This window comes from Aulonocara stuartgranti (assembly GCF_965226115.1).
Source record: "Aulonocara stuartgranti genome assembly, chromosome: 1".
NCBI lineage: Eukaryota > Metazoa > Chordata > Actinopteri > Cichliformes > Cichlidae > Aulonocara > Aulonocara stuartgranti.
In genome coordinates, this window is record NC_138939.1 from 12080356 (window position 1) to 12094365 (window position 14010).

The following is a 14010-nucleotide window of genomic DNA, read 5'->3' on the forward strand; positions in this document are numbered from 1 at the left end:
CTAGTGGTGTGTGAAACAAGTGCTCTGTGTGTGTGTGTGTGTGTGTGCTTTTTGTGACAATTACCAGGATCAGAAAGTGTGCAGCTTTGCCTCTGTGAGGTGTGATGATGCTCAGAACTTGCTGTTGCTATTTTTAGTCTCCATCCTCCTCCTCTTCTCCTCCTCCTTCTCGTTCTTTCTGCCTCTTTGTTGCCATGAGGCTGGCTGCTGGGATGGTCTAACACAGGGAGTGATGACATGTTGGAATGAGGAGGAAGATGGTAAAAGCCTATATTCACCTGCTTATAATTCCATCCAATCTGTCTCTCTTAATTCCTTTTAAGTAGCTTTATGTGTATAGAAATCATATATATTAACAACCACTTATGAGTGTTTTGTGTCTTATTTATCTGTGATTGCCATGCCAGTGGAAAATCCCTTCGCTCCTACTTTGAAATTTCAGTTGCTGCGAACCAAATAGACTCTGCAGAGAGTTTCTCATACTGCAGTTGAACAGGCTCCAACTCCACACTCATGGACTGCAGCTGGAAACGGTAGCCTTTGTTTGGGTCATCTGAAGATCCACTTTTACGCTGGAGGATCACTTTAACCAGAAATTTAATCAGGTGAACAACTGGTTTATGTACAGGTACGCCAAACTCACCAAGGCTGCAGAGGAGATGAGGCAGTTTGAGTCTGTTCACTGGATGAGGAACTCACTATAGAGCCAACGTATTGTTGCTCTGTTATTTGTTACCAGAGTATGCAGTGAGATATAGTTTTGCAAGTGACACAGAAAAAAAGAAATGCGTAAATTACATTCTCATTCAAATCCTGCTCATTGAATACAGCTAATTATCAAAGGACAGTGTTGGGTGGATGTTACTGAAAAACTTTGATTCTTATCTGTACCGGGGGCACTGGACTCTGTTTTTCTTGGATTAATATTTTTGATAAGAAAAAAAGACTTCAATAAGAGAAAATACAAAGGTTATGGGTTCAACAAGCCCTTGTTTATTTTCTAGAATAAAACTAGTCCATACTGAAAAACTTTTCATCATTTCCTCCTTTTTTTTAAAATATTCTGTTTGGCTGATAGAAAACTTACATACACTATCCTCCCGAGATCCAGCCTATGCAGTATGCCCTCTTTTTATTCCCACTTTTTATTCCAACAAACTTTCCTCACAAGAAAGTTACAGCTGCCAACTTTAAAGCCACAACCAAACATATCGACCATGAGTTAATGATGGTGGTCGTTATCTGGCACAAAGCAAAATCTCTCTGAAGTTGGAAGGAAAATGGTGGAAAGCTTTTTATGCGTTTACATGAGCTGAGCATGGAGGAACAGTTTCTGCTGTACGGGCTGGTAGAGTAAGGCCAGTTTTCCAGCAGCTATGCCAATAACCTGACCTGTAATATTAAGATCACAATCTTTAACATGATTGTACAGCCTGTGCTGCTTTGAGAAGACTAAACGGAGAGAAAACACCAATATAAACATGAAAAGAACCTAAACCTTCATGAGTAAAAGCTTAAAAAGGACGTTTCATTTAAATCTACCTTCTTTCTTGTTTTAGGAGTTTTGTGCCGCTCAGTCAAACATGCTGTTTGATAAGTTTTTGCCTTGCAGAGTGGTGTTTATACTTGTCTTAGGCAGATGGTTGCCTCTCCGTGAGCCAGAGGTTTCTTTTTATAGTCTTTACCTTGCAGTATAAAGGTTTTGAGGCCACTGTTGTTGTGATTGTGTAAATAAACTGGATCAAAATGTCTGGAGAAAGCTTGGTAGGGGCCATTGGCATGTCGATGAATGTTGCTCTATTTCATGCTTTCATTTAAGAAAACATGCATTTGATCATGTCTGATTTTTTTCCAGTAATGAACATTAAAAGTGGCTCATCTGAAGCGACGTAGCAGAATTTACCAGCAGCCTCTCTAAAAATGATCTCAGCAGCCATCCCAAAAGAATGTCACTTTTACTAAAATTGTTCTGTTCTCTTGTAGAGAGTTATCTATTTATTTAATTTTGAATAAAATTACTGTAAATCCACTGGAATTCAAATAACAAAGTGTCTCTTATGAGAGATAAGGCAGGATGTTTGATGCTGCAGATGATAGCGAGCATCGGTGTCAGACAGTAATGTGGTTGAATCCTGTGGTTTGATCATTTGGGTGGTGTGTGAGAGCTTCTTCCTTTTAGCTGCTGTTTCATGTGTAACTCGGCACAGACGCATAGATGTGCAGTTTCTCCGTCTCTCATTGTCTTCAAACATACTGAATACAACAAACATAACACTTATTGTGTGATACATAAATTAGCTCATATTTGTAGATTTATCAGCTAGTACTGGCTTATCTAAGACATGCTGGTATTGCTATAAAGTAGGTGCTGGTGAGTAATTGCAGTACAGAAATGCAAAAGATATCCAACTTTAAAATGTCACAACACGGGGACTATAAGGCTGTAGAAGGCTACTGTAGAAGTAGCTGTTGTGCATTTTGCAGACTTTAAATGGTCATTTGCAGGCCTTTAAAAATCCAACTTTGGATCCACTGTCACAAAAGCATTTATATACTTCTTTTCTACTAATAGATTGCTGCTGCATATCCAGGCTTGGTGCTGTTTGGAGAACCAGTCCACATGAGAACTGTAATTTCTGAGACTGTAACGAATGTTAAAAATTGATCTGTTCACTTTATTGCGGCTAATTAGTCCCGTTTTTGTTTTTTTTGTTTTTTTTGTATTTTTGTTTTTTTTTCCTCTTTCAAATGGGCTTCTTGTGAAAAACCTTTGGGACTTGTGGGTCACTCTGAGGTAACGCATAACTTCCTCTCTACCATTCAGCAAGCAGCAGCACCCAGACAGAGTTGTGCACTCCCTGTGTGACATTGTGTTGCCTCTGCCTTTCTCTCCAAGTGTAGCACATTGTCAGACAACATTGCCGTCATCAAATTTGACCCTGCTACCCCCTTAGTTGGGCAAAGCTTTAAATATTTCCTATTTATTATCATTATTAACTCAGACATTTAAAAGATGGTATTCAGGACAGCCCTAGTAATTTCCACCTGGGGGATTCTGGGCTGAATCTGCCAATCATTGGTAGGTGCCATTGGTGGTTTAACCTCGTAGGCCACCTATACAAGTTCTAACTTCATCCCAGTAATTTTGTGTCCTGCACTGGTTCCCTTTTATATGGATGCCAAAACCTGGCAGTTTGGGTAACAACACTGCTTCAATGGAAGAGTTGACTTTTAAGAGTTTTAGTTTTTAACCTCTTGGGAACACAACTCTATTCGTTTTAATGTGATAGTATCCTATTTTTACACACCTTAAATATTCCCTATTTACTGTGTTCCATGCATATCTTTTTCTTTTTTTCAAATTTTCTTCATCCTCTAACTTACAAAGATGCTCGCTCATTTCTAAGTGCCATTCTCATTTTTCTTAAGTGCCACACTATACATAGCCTAAATATACAGGTCACAGTGTTTAGTGTTTCTGCACCAAAAGAGAGAGAGATAGGAATAATGTGCATAACCTGAGGACTTGATAGAGCTTCCATCCATCATCTATCCCTTTCTGTGTCTGGGCCATGGGGCAGCATTCTCAGCAGCGATGGCAGGCTCCCTCTCCCTGGCAATCTCATTCTTTTGGTCACTACCCAAGCTTGGGACCATGGGGTATGAGGGGAGGACTTGGATCGACCGATAAACCAATAGTTTTGTTTTCACAGTCAGCTCTGTCTTTACCAAAACTTACCAGTGCACCTGAGGTGGTTTGCAGACAATTGTGACGGGGCTGGAATGAGAATCAGCACTTTTTTACAGGTGAAAAAACCCCTAATTGGTTCACAAGGCTCTAAAATATTAAGACTCAACAGTTTCTCTGCTAAAGCTGCCATTTCACCCCCACCACTCTCATGCACTATGAAGGGAGGGTTCATGAGGATTTGTGTGACTATGAGGTCATGATTCAGATGATCGGTAGTGAAGCAGCAGACAAAATTAACCACTTATTCTCCCGTTATGCTCCTCTACAGTGAGGTCTTTGTCTTTTGCTTCTGTGAAATCGTCATGAGCAGTTTACGTAATGAAGGTTAAAAAAAATCCTTTAGGCCTGAGAGCGTTCCTGAAAGTTCAACAAGGATTTTTATTGTCATGTGCTCATTAGATGCTCTGGAAAAAATTGGCACTTTTAATATTTCTGTATTAAAAGTTATTCCTGTTCATTTTTCCCCTTTTGTAATGTTAAATATGCTGCATGGTTCTCCAGCTGACTCCTGTACAGTTGGGCTTCCTTGCATAAGTGTGGGCATGCGTCACCATTTATAAGCTAGTCTCTTCAGCCATGTGACCGGCAGCGTCCATCACTGTATTCTCACATTTCTGTGATCAGCTGATTGCCTCCGGTCACATGTATGTAAGGCCTGAAACACTTTTCTGGTGATGCCTGTGTGTTTGTGGGTTTGAAGTTCTTATCATGCAAGATCCACTGCTGCTTTCTTTAGTCAGTATAAGCTAGTGTTTGTTCAGTTGTTTGTTTCTATAACTTAACTGACCATTAGGAGCTGAGTTCTCATGACTGTGAAACACAGAACCCAGTGTTTTCTCTGAGGTCACGGATATTAAAAGGATATATTGGATATATTAAAAAGGAGGCGTTTTAGTAAAACTGTCCTGTTGTCCTCCTCCATTTGAATTGAGCAGAAGGAAACCTAAGTGATTTGTGTTGGCATGGAGCATCAGGTGGAGTGGGTTTATCCAGAGATGTGAGAAAAGGGGAGATATGTCACTCAGTGAATCGGGAGTTCAAATTTATGGAAGAATTCTGCAACAGCGAAGATGGTTATATGTGTATAACTTCCAGGGAGGAGAAAAAACCTTATTTTGTAAAAAGGGCAGAAAGCATGGGTTGTTTTTGTTTGTTTGTTTCTTTTTAAATTACACATAGAAATGGCCCATAGGTATGAATGTGAGTGTAAATAGTTGTCTGTCTCTCTGTGTTAGCCCTGTGACAGACAGGCCACCTGTCCAGGGTGTACCCCACCTCTTGCCCTACAATAGCTGGGATAGGCTCCAGCACCCCCCGGCGACCCTGTGATAGATGGATGGATGGATAATTTCATTTAAAAATCATGGCTGGGAAAACGATAGAAATTTGGATGTCCATAGAAACGGTCCTGTGTTTAATACTATAAACGCAGCAGCATCTCTGCAGTTTTTATGCAAGTATTAAAGCACTTTATTGTGTACCTGATGTGAAATAACATGTCTGGTTTCTAACTTTATCTGTTTTTGTTTTTTGTGTGTGTTTTTCTGTGTCTCAGTGTGCTCGGGTTTGGATACCTGATGTAGAGGAGGTGTGGAAGTCTGCTGAGCTCACCAAGGACTACAAAAGTGGAGATGTCTCCCTGCAGCTCATGCTGGAAGATGGAAAGGTGAGGATGATAAGAAGAGGAGCAGGGTGGGGGAAGAAACAGCCTCTTCCTCTTTGTTTTTCCCCCCCTCTTCTTTCTCTTGGTTTTTCTGTCTCTCTGCAGGATTCCTTTATGGAGAGCACTAATGATAAAACCAATAACCACTAATGAGATGTAGCAGAAGCAAAGATGCCCCGTGGAGCATTTTTAATGTATCTCAGTACATTTAATTTGTTGGCTTAGAATAAAAACAGCTACCAGCATGAAGCTATTCCTTACCACGAGGCACTCATTTAAATGAATGCCTGATAGTGGCTGAACCATTTACTATATTGCCCGTAGTGATTTAAGATTTATGCAGTCATATTTAAAAACACAGACTATTAACAAATCGAAAGAAACACCAACATAAAGTGTCTCGAGTGTGTTGAGCCTCTGCTTCCTATCAGAACAGCTTCAACACATCTTAGTATCGATTCTCCAAGTCTGTGGAGATGAAGCATCATTCATCCAAAAGATGCTCCAAAATTTGTTGTTTTTATGATGGGCATGAAGAATAGGATAAAGGTTTTGTTCTGTTTAGCTTCTCAGCTGCTTAATATCGCTAAAACTTCAAACATTTAAAATTTAATTTGTTGAAAAGTGCCAAAGAACAATCAACAGATTTTGGGTGTCAGTAAAGGTCAGATGGAGGGAGGTTCATGAGGTTTTTTCCTTTTTGTTCAAGCTAAATGTCACAAACTACCTATCCCTGGGCTTTACGCTGCCATAAAAGTAGTAACAATCCAGGTTAGCCAAGGTTACTATAGCTGAGTAAAAATAAATTAAAAATGAAAATAGGTGCAAAAACCTCTTTCAGTAAAATGAAATAACTCAATTCAAAACCAGACTTAGAAAAAATATAAAAATAAGATAAATGTATAGAAGACGTCTTCTGTCTGATGAGGCAGATGTTGTTGTTTTTGAGTCACCTACCCTCCGTATACCCTCCAAATTAACTAATTAACAAGACTAAAGTCGACACTAAAACAAAGCATTTTCAAAAAAAACCCCAAAAAATTAAATGAGCAAATCCACTCAAACCGAAACTAATTTTTTTTTTCTTCCAAAAAGCAATTAAAATATGCAAAATGATAAGAATTCTGATTTTGATTAAATTGAATAGTTATACAGCTTTGGTGCAATATGCTCATGTGTGTTAGATGACCTCTGCTGATCATAATAACTCAATTATTCTGTGAAAGATGTAGCTAATCTGTCTCAATCTTGATATTGTTTTCCTGAAGATTTCCTCTTACCGAACCAAATATCCTTATCAGACAAGTATCTGAAATACAGTACATCCATCTCACAAAGATATAAAAGGAGCGAGCAGCAGAAGCTTTCACACAGAAAGAGGGGAGCGAAAATGAAAACAACATTTATACTCTCAAGCTTTGAGCGGTGGGAAATCAGTAGCCTGTCTCATGACATTTCTGAGAACGTGGATATGAAATAGTGTTCAAATACCCTGTTAGCGTGGACCTCTGTTAGTGGTTATATAAATGATCTGATCTCTTCAGAAAGCCCCAGACAGAAAACAGCAGCATGGAAACAGTTTAAAGATAAAATCTCTGAGTGGATTTTATTGCAGGACTTAATTTAGTTTGATGTTAGCAAAGCAGATCTTTTCTCCTTTTAGCAGTGGGTTAAAAAACATGTTCTCTTCTCATCATTTGATCAGTGGGCATAGTGAGTTTAATGGTGACATTGTATTGTATAGAACCACATAATCTACTTGGCTGGTAGTTCCTTATTATGGTTAGAAACAGCACATTTAAGTGCTGTAAATCTTGTAATATAGCTTATATCGCTCGAGTCCCTTCATTTTTTTTTAGTCCTAGTCGAATATTTGTGTCTTCGTTTTTTTAACTGAACCCAGACGTCCAAATGAGGTTGTCTGGACTCAGAGTTTGGATGACAAGCTTTTGACGAGTCATTGGTGAGACAGGGTAGAGCTGACATACCTCCACATCAAAAGAAGCCAGTCGAAGTGGTTCAGGCATCTGACTAGGATTCCTCCCGGGTGAGTTGTTTGGGTCATGTCCAACCGGGAGGAGACCTCTGGGCAGACCCAGGACACACTGGAGGGATGTTGCAGCTCTGCTGGGCTGGAAACATTGCGGTATCCCTCCATAACAGGTGGAAATGGTAGCTGGAGAGAAGTAGGTTTGGGCATCACTGCCCCTGTGACCTGGACCTTGGTGACGAGTAGAAGATGGGTGAATGTTTTTCTGCAAGTTCTAACAAATCTAAAGTCTCATTTTAATATTTTAACCCAGGATTTTGTACCAATCCACCATCTTTTAATAAAACGAATACCTTGTTGTGCCATATTTTGAATAATGTGCTGTTTCTTGATTAAGTCCTGTTCTTGTGGTCGTCCTCAGAACATTGAGCACAAGCTGGACCCTAAGACAAAAAACCTGCCTTACCTGCGAAATCCTGACATTTTGGTGGGCGAGAATGACCTCACAGCGCTCAGCTACCTCCACGAGCCAGCAGTGCTGCACAACCTCAAAGTCCGCTTCATCGACTCGAAGCTTATCTACACTTACTGCGGTAAGCAGGTGCTTCGTCTATCAAAGATGCCAGACTGTATGTTTGCAAGTTTAAAATTACAGCGTTAAGTAATGGTGTCATTGAAGGGATAAATATTGAATTGTCACAGAGTTCCTTTTTAAAGCTGAAAGTAATATAAGCTTTATTTCTCAGCTTATTTTAATCACCTTAATAATGGAAGATTTATTAATTTAAATAAACAAGCTTTGTCTGCCTTCAGCATTTTAGCTACTTTATTCCATTATCCTCACTGATAAACTCAAGACATGTTTGCTATTATTGTAAGACAAATTCAGTTCACATGAGATAAAAAGATAATTAACTATATTAATCATTTATCATCATAACAGCATAATTCCTCTTTATGTGGTCTTGCTGCTGTTCAGCTCATTCTTCCGTTTTTTTTTCTCCTCGCGTCGTAGGAATCGTGCTTGTGGCCATTAACCCGTACGAGACGCTGCCCATCTATGGAACAGATATCATCAACGCCTACAGCGGTCAGAACATGGGCGACATGGACCCACATATCTTCGCTGTAGCAGAGGAAGCTTACAAGCAGATGGCCAGGTTTGTCTGAGCATGTGTGTGTTACCTGAGCAGGCTTGGTTGAAGTCTCCCTGTTGCTCAGCCCTGCCTCTCTCATTAGAGTTTGTAGGTCAAAGCGGAGCCAGAAATAGCCACACGGTGGTCTCACTGACTCTCCCTCTCTTATTTTAATCACATGCGTAGCCCACAAAGACTCTCTGCAGGAGCCAACTAGTAGATCTTTGCACTCTCCTGGTGGGGGCTCATATCATTAACACATTGAATATTGACAGGATGTTGCACTAAGTTTTCTCAGACCACAGGGCAGTGAAGGAGGGCCAGAGGCAGCAGCCACAAACATGTCCACTATCTCATGGTTGCAATCCTCTTTATATTATAATCATTAAATAATCATATGTTTATTGTAAACTAGGGTAAGTCTGTAGGTTAGTATTCTATTCAAGTTCTTATTCAAGTGAAATTTGCACAAAGCTTCAGAGTCCTAACTGATGCAATATGTTTGAGACTGATTGAAGTGAAACTAAATGTATGTAAACTCAAATCAGAGTGAAATTAAACTTCCCTTAAAGCCTGCAAAAAGGATAAACGGTGGCTGGAGGTGGAGTAGGATCTGCAACTGGAACTACAGAAGAAAGGTGATGCCTTAGGAAGTAGCAGTATGTAAGGATTATGTCTCATGCATAGAACAAGGAAAGTGACCTGCAGATACATTAAAGTGTACAGACCTGCGATGCTTGTTCTGTCAGCAGGCTGAAAAAGTATTGATGATGATAGCATGTGACACTTCCTATCTGGCTCCTGAAATTGTGTGTGTCACACTTTTAATTATGAAACTATATTTAATTTGGACTGAAAGCTGTAGCAATTTGCATCCAACTGTTTCCATTCTCTTAATTACACTGGTCTGCAAAAAAGAAATCAGCTGCATGGGATATTTTTGGTAAATTTGATGATTTTTAGGGTGCTGAATCCAAAAATGATCTCCATTTCCCTCCGTCATGTATTTTATTACAATTAACTATGCATAATTTTTCTTATAATTGAACAAAGAAGTAAAAAACCGATTCCTTTGTGATTATGTTTAACACTACATTTACTATTTTTGTCTGTGAAACCTTTTCTTCTTCTCTTCGATGCTCCTCTGAACACACTTTTGCTTCATTTCACTTGATTCTTGCTCTTAGAAATATTAAATTAATGTGAGAAATCATTATTGGATATGTTTTTTTTTGACTCAAGTATAAGATACCCGATTTCAGTTTAAAAAGGGAAATTGTATGCTTAATTAAACTAAAAATATGAGTTTTGCAAGAAAACCTGGAAAAATGGAATTTAAAAAATATTTCCTGGTTTCAGTGAGTAAAAATCTGAAACAGTCAAAAAATCCTGTGCAGTTATTTGGTTGCAGACCTGTGTTATCGTTTCATTTAGTGACATAAAAAAAACATCCATATGATCCCAACACTATATTGTAATCTACAAACTGGACTTTATCAGCATCGTTATGCATGAACTATAAAGGCTGTTTTGTTTCGTTTTTTAATTTCAGGGATGAGAGGAACCAGTCGATTATTGTAAGCGGGGAGTCTGGTGCAGGAAAGACGGTGTCAGCCAAATACGCCATGAGATACTTTGCTACGGTCAGCGGCTCAGCCAGTGAGGCCAATGTGGAGGAGAAAGTCTTGGCTTCCAACCCCATCATGGAGGTGAGGACTCGATCCTGATCGTTCACCTGTTTTCTATTTAATTAAATTCACTTTTGTTTATATAGTGGTGGTTCACAACACCAGTCATTTGACAGCATTTTACCTTGTAAGGTGAGGACTTTGTAATAGTAAGAAAATAAACACCATGATCAGATGATCCTTTGGGAGCAAGCACTTGGAGATGATGGGGAAGAAGAACTACTTAGACTTTGTTAAATAACTTAAACGTGACCTTGTCTAACCTGTATACTTAAAATTACAGATCAAAACACACGTTGTGCTTCGGCACTACAGTCTTACAAAGTTTAAGTTTATCGTTGGAAGCTAGGTTCCTTCCCCTTCATAACAAGAATTTTCCTGTTTAGATTATTCGAATCTTTGTCTCTCCAAAACTTTTTTTTTTCTCAGGGATTAAAATTTTCCTTCAGATTGTTGTTGTCTGTCTGTGTTTCTACTGCAGTGAAGACCTGTGAAGCTTAGGCGAATTAGTCCTGACAGCTGTTTTTACGCACGTAACAGCCAGGTTGTATCTCGGCTGTCTGCGTCTGTCTTTTCTTTTCAGTCTGCATCAGAGCTTCAGGGCAGTGCGATGGCCGCACTTACACACATCAAGCATTGACAGCAGACTGGAAGAAGCCTTCTCTTCATTTAGAAAAAGCACCTTCCCTTGGGTATATGTGGAGATATGAATATGGTGTATTTATTAGTGATTTGTATCTATTTTATATGAATCACAAAAATAGTGTTTTATTTCTCTTATTTACTACTTCTTATATACTGTTCATTCACTTTCTTCCTCGGTCACCCACAGCCGTTTGTTGTCCCATTCTCTTTCACTCTCTTTGAACAGTAAGTTTAAAGCTGCCATCATTTTCCAATTTCAATTTTTACTTTTCATCTGTTTGTAATTTAAATGGTTGTCTTCAGCTTTAAGCCTCACCCAAACGTTTTTCTGGGCTACTTCCCAGAGTAGGTACGTCTTTCTCCCCTGAAAAAAGTCTTAGACAGAAGTCCTGTCAGGGAGGTTTTCACTGTGGTCACGCAAAAAAGAAAAATCCTCTTGTGGAAATTGTGGTGGAAAAGGGCCTCTCCTCTTCCTTGCTTTCATTCTTACTCGTCTTTACACACTATTTTGTTCTGTTTCTTCACCAGACTGTGGCCTCAGGCTGCTCTGTGCTGTGATAACACAGGTTTTATCCTTAAGTGTGCTTGTTTGTGTATTTGTTCCCATGAACTCATAAGTCCAGGAAGGTTGCAGAGCTCTTTTCTGCCCCTTATGCCACTCCTTTAACCCACCCCTTCCCCCACCTTATCCGTTCTTTCCTACCCGTCTGCTAACATCACTCTCCTCGACCACTGCTGCTCTCCCCTTCAGCCAATCAGGAACAGGCTGACAGAATGAATAGAGAGCTTTCTTCTTTTGCTGCGGTGATGTCACTTCAGCCTGGATGCAGAGTAGATTGTTGCATCGATTTCACAGAACCTGTGTGTGTTTGTTTGTGTTCGTGACAGAGGGAGAGTGTTTGAACGAGGTGTTTGTACGTGTTGGCTGATGCAGGCAGAAATTGGAATACCTGCTCTGATAAAAGTCCCTCTGTCTGCAGTGAAAGACTGTGTTTGACCTTAATTCAACAAGAACCCACAATTTAACTACATTTAACGGAGCTGGTTCTTAACTTTGTTTTGTCTCTGGGCAGCTTCAATGGTCTATTTACATCAATATGGCTGATTGAGAGCTTGATGTACTGTTTTGGTTTTAGAGTAAGATGAACATAATACAGAAACTTTGGTCTTTATGTGCAAGTTGTACATCAGCCTTTAGGATGAGAGAACTGACGTCGCCAGCAGTCAGATAGAGCCAGCTTAGCTGTTTCCTATCAGAAGGTAACAAAACCTGCCTGCTGATTAACACCTGGTACAACTCATTGTGGCGTTATGGGGTAAAAAAAGAAAAGCAATATCAGTCAAAAGAAAAGAAGAGTTTAGATGCAAGAGCCTCTAAAAGCCGCCTCTGTGAAAACCTAGAAAATGTGTGTGCTAAATCCCACGCTGAGCCTCCTCCAAAACATGGTTTCCTGGCAGAAACCTCTCAAAGTCACTTCTGTTCATCACAAAAAAAGCTACATGTCCACAACACCACCAATCAGAAGACGCAAATCAGATCATCAACTCTGTAACATTCAGACGGATCAGTTCGCTGACACTGTCACAGTAATGTTGTTTTCCAGCTTCAGACATTACTTTGTACCTTAACTTACTTGACATGACAGCAGTTGCTTTTTTTGGAGTTATATGTGCACAACTGTAGAAAAGTGTCATTTAGCCTTTTAAGCCTAACACTATTTTTTAATGTACATATTTTCACCAGAATGTCATCTAAATGGAGTCATCTGCAGAACTGTGAGGCCAAAATGAAAACCTGAAAGAAGCTGTCAACAAGAGACACATAGGAGATGATGATGATAATAATAATACACCAGTTGTCAGCTTTTTGTGGAAATTGCTAGATAGTACCTCCTTTCCGATGATCACAAATATGTTGCAATACATAATTAATCAGGGATCAACATTCAGCCCTTACTGTACTTACTGGCCTCTTTAGTAATGATGCTGCGCTTAGGAACCATCAAAAGTGGTGGAGGATGCAGTTTTATAACAGGTATACTTTGCATCTAGTACTGGGTTCTCCAGGTTGTAAGATAAATGTGTTTTTTCCTGTTTTAACCACAGTAAAAATGACCGTTCACTCTGCTGTATATTTTCTTTTCTTGTGTTTCCTTGCTGCTCTAATATCTACCCAGTCAAACTCTGAGCACTCTTAACATGATTGGGGTTCTTCCACTATCCAAATGCACAGACTCTTTGCATTTACAGTGCGCGGACCAGTTGTGGTTATCTGCATAGCCTCTCCTAAAGACGCACTTTGTGATGATTGTTGGTTGTGTCTGTCTTCTCTTACCCAGGCCATCGGAAATGCAAAGACCACCAGAAATGACAACAGCAGTCGCTTTGGGAAATACATCGAGATCGGCTTTGACAACCGTTACCGTATCATCGGTGCCAACATGAGAACATATCTGCTGGAGAAATCGCGAGTGGTATTTCAGGTGAGTGCACAAGATAAGCCTATGCTGTGTTTGTTGTTCTGTGTACTGATTCGTTCCCTCATTACGTTTTTTTTCAGCAGTCACAAATTAATGCTCAAAAGTTAACCTTTAGACATTTTCAGTTTCTACTCTGAATTTCCTGAATGTTTTTGAGCATCACTTTTGCTTTGTTCTGCGTGAGCATCTTGTCGTTAGCTTGCTTCCTTAATATTAGGGGTGCTTTGGGGAAAAGCTTGTTGTCGGCCTTTACAGCATTATAATGAAAGCTGTTGCCCTGCTAGAGTTACAGCAACATTCTTCAGGTCATTCATAAGAAAACTGCACTGGCAGTAAAAAAGTCAGGCCCTTCAAAAAAACTCACTGGAAGGATTTTAATAATATCATCACTTGAGTAGTAAAGTCTCAATCATTGATCCTACAGCTTATGTAACATTAACCCTGCTGTAGTGATACAATGGGTAGACTGTGAAATGCTGTTACACAGGAGGATGGTACTCTTTGTAATGCAGTCACTCCTCAGCAGCTTGTGCTACGTAACGTCATTAGTGGGGATCATGAAAAACTTGCCCTGTAAGTACAGAATAGGTATGCAACAATCATTTCCTCCTTCACAAAGACAAAGGAAACCAAGTAAACCCGTCCCTTTACTGCTCA

At 39.7% G+C, this 14010-nt stretch overlaps 1 protein-coding gene across 9 annotated transcripts in view; it reads left to right on the top strand.

Moving 5' to 3' along the window:
* Nucleotides 1–14010, top strand: part of myo5aa (myosin VAa) — a 63827-nt gene that overhangs the window by 10995 nt on the left and 38822 nt on the right. For all 9 annotated transcript variants that reach the window (XM_082526971.1, XM_082526977.1, XM_082526978.1 and 6 more), the window contains exons 2-6: nt 5307–5417; nt 7826–7997; nt 8420–8564; nt 10093–10249; nt 13213–13356. In XM_082526971.1, the coding sequence (XP_082383097.1) occupies nt 5307–5417; nt 7826–7997; nt 8420–8564; nt 10093–10249; nt 13213–13356 (729 nt within the window). The remainder of the gene's footprint in view (nt 1–5306; nt 5418–7825; nt 7998–8419; nt 8565–10092; nt 10250–13212; nt 13357–14010) is intronic.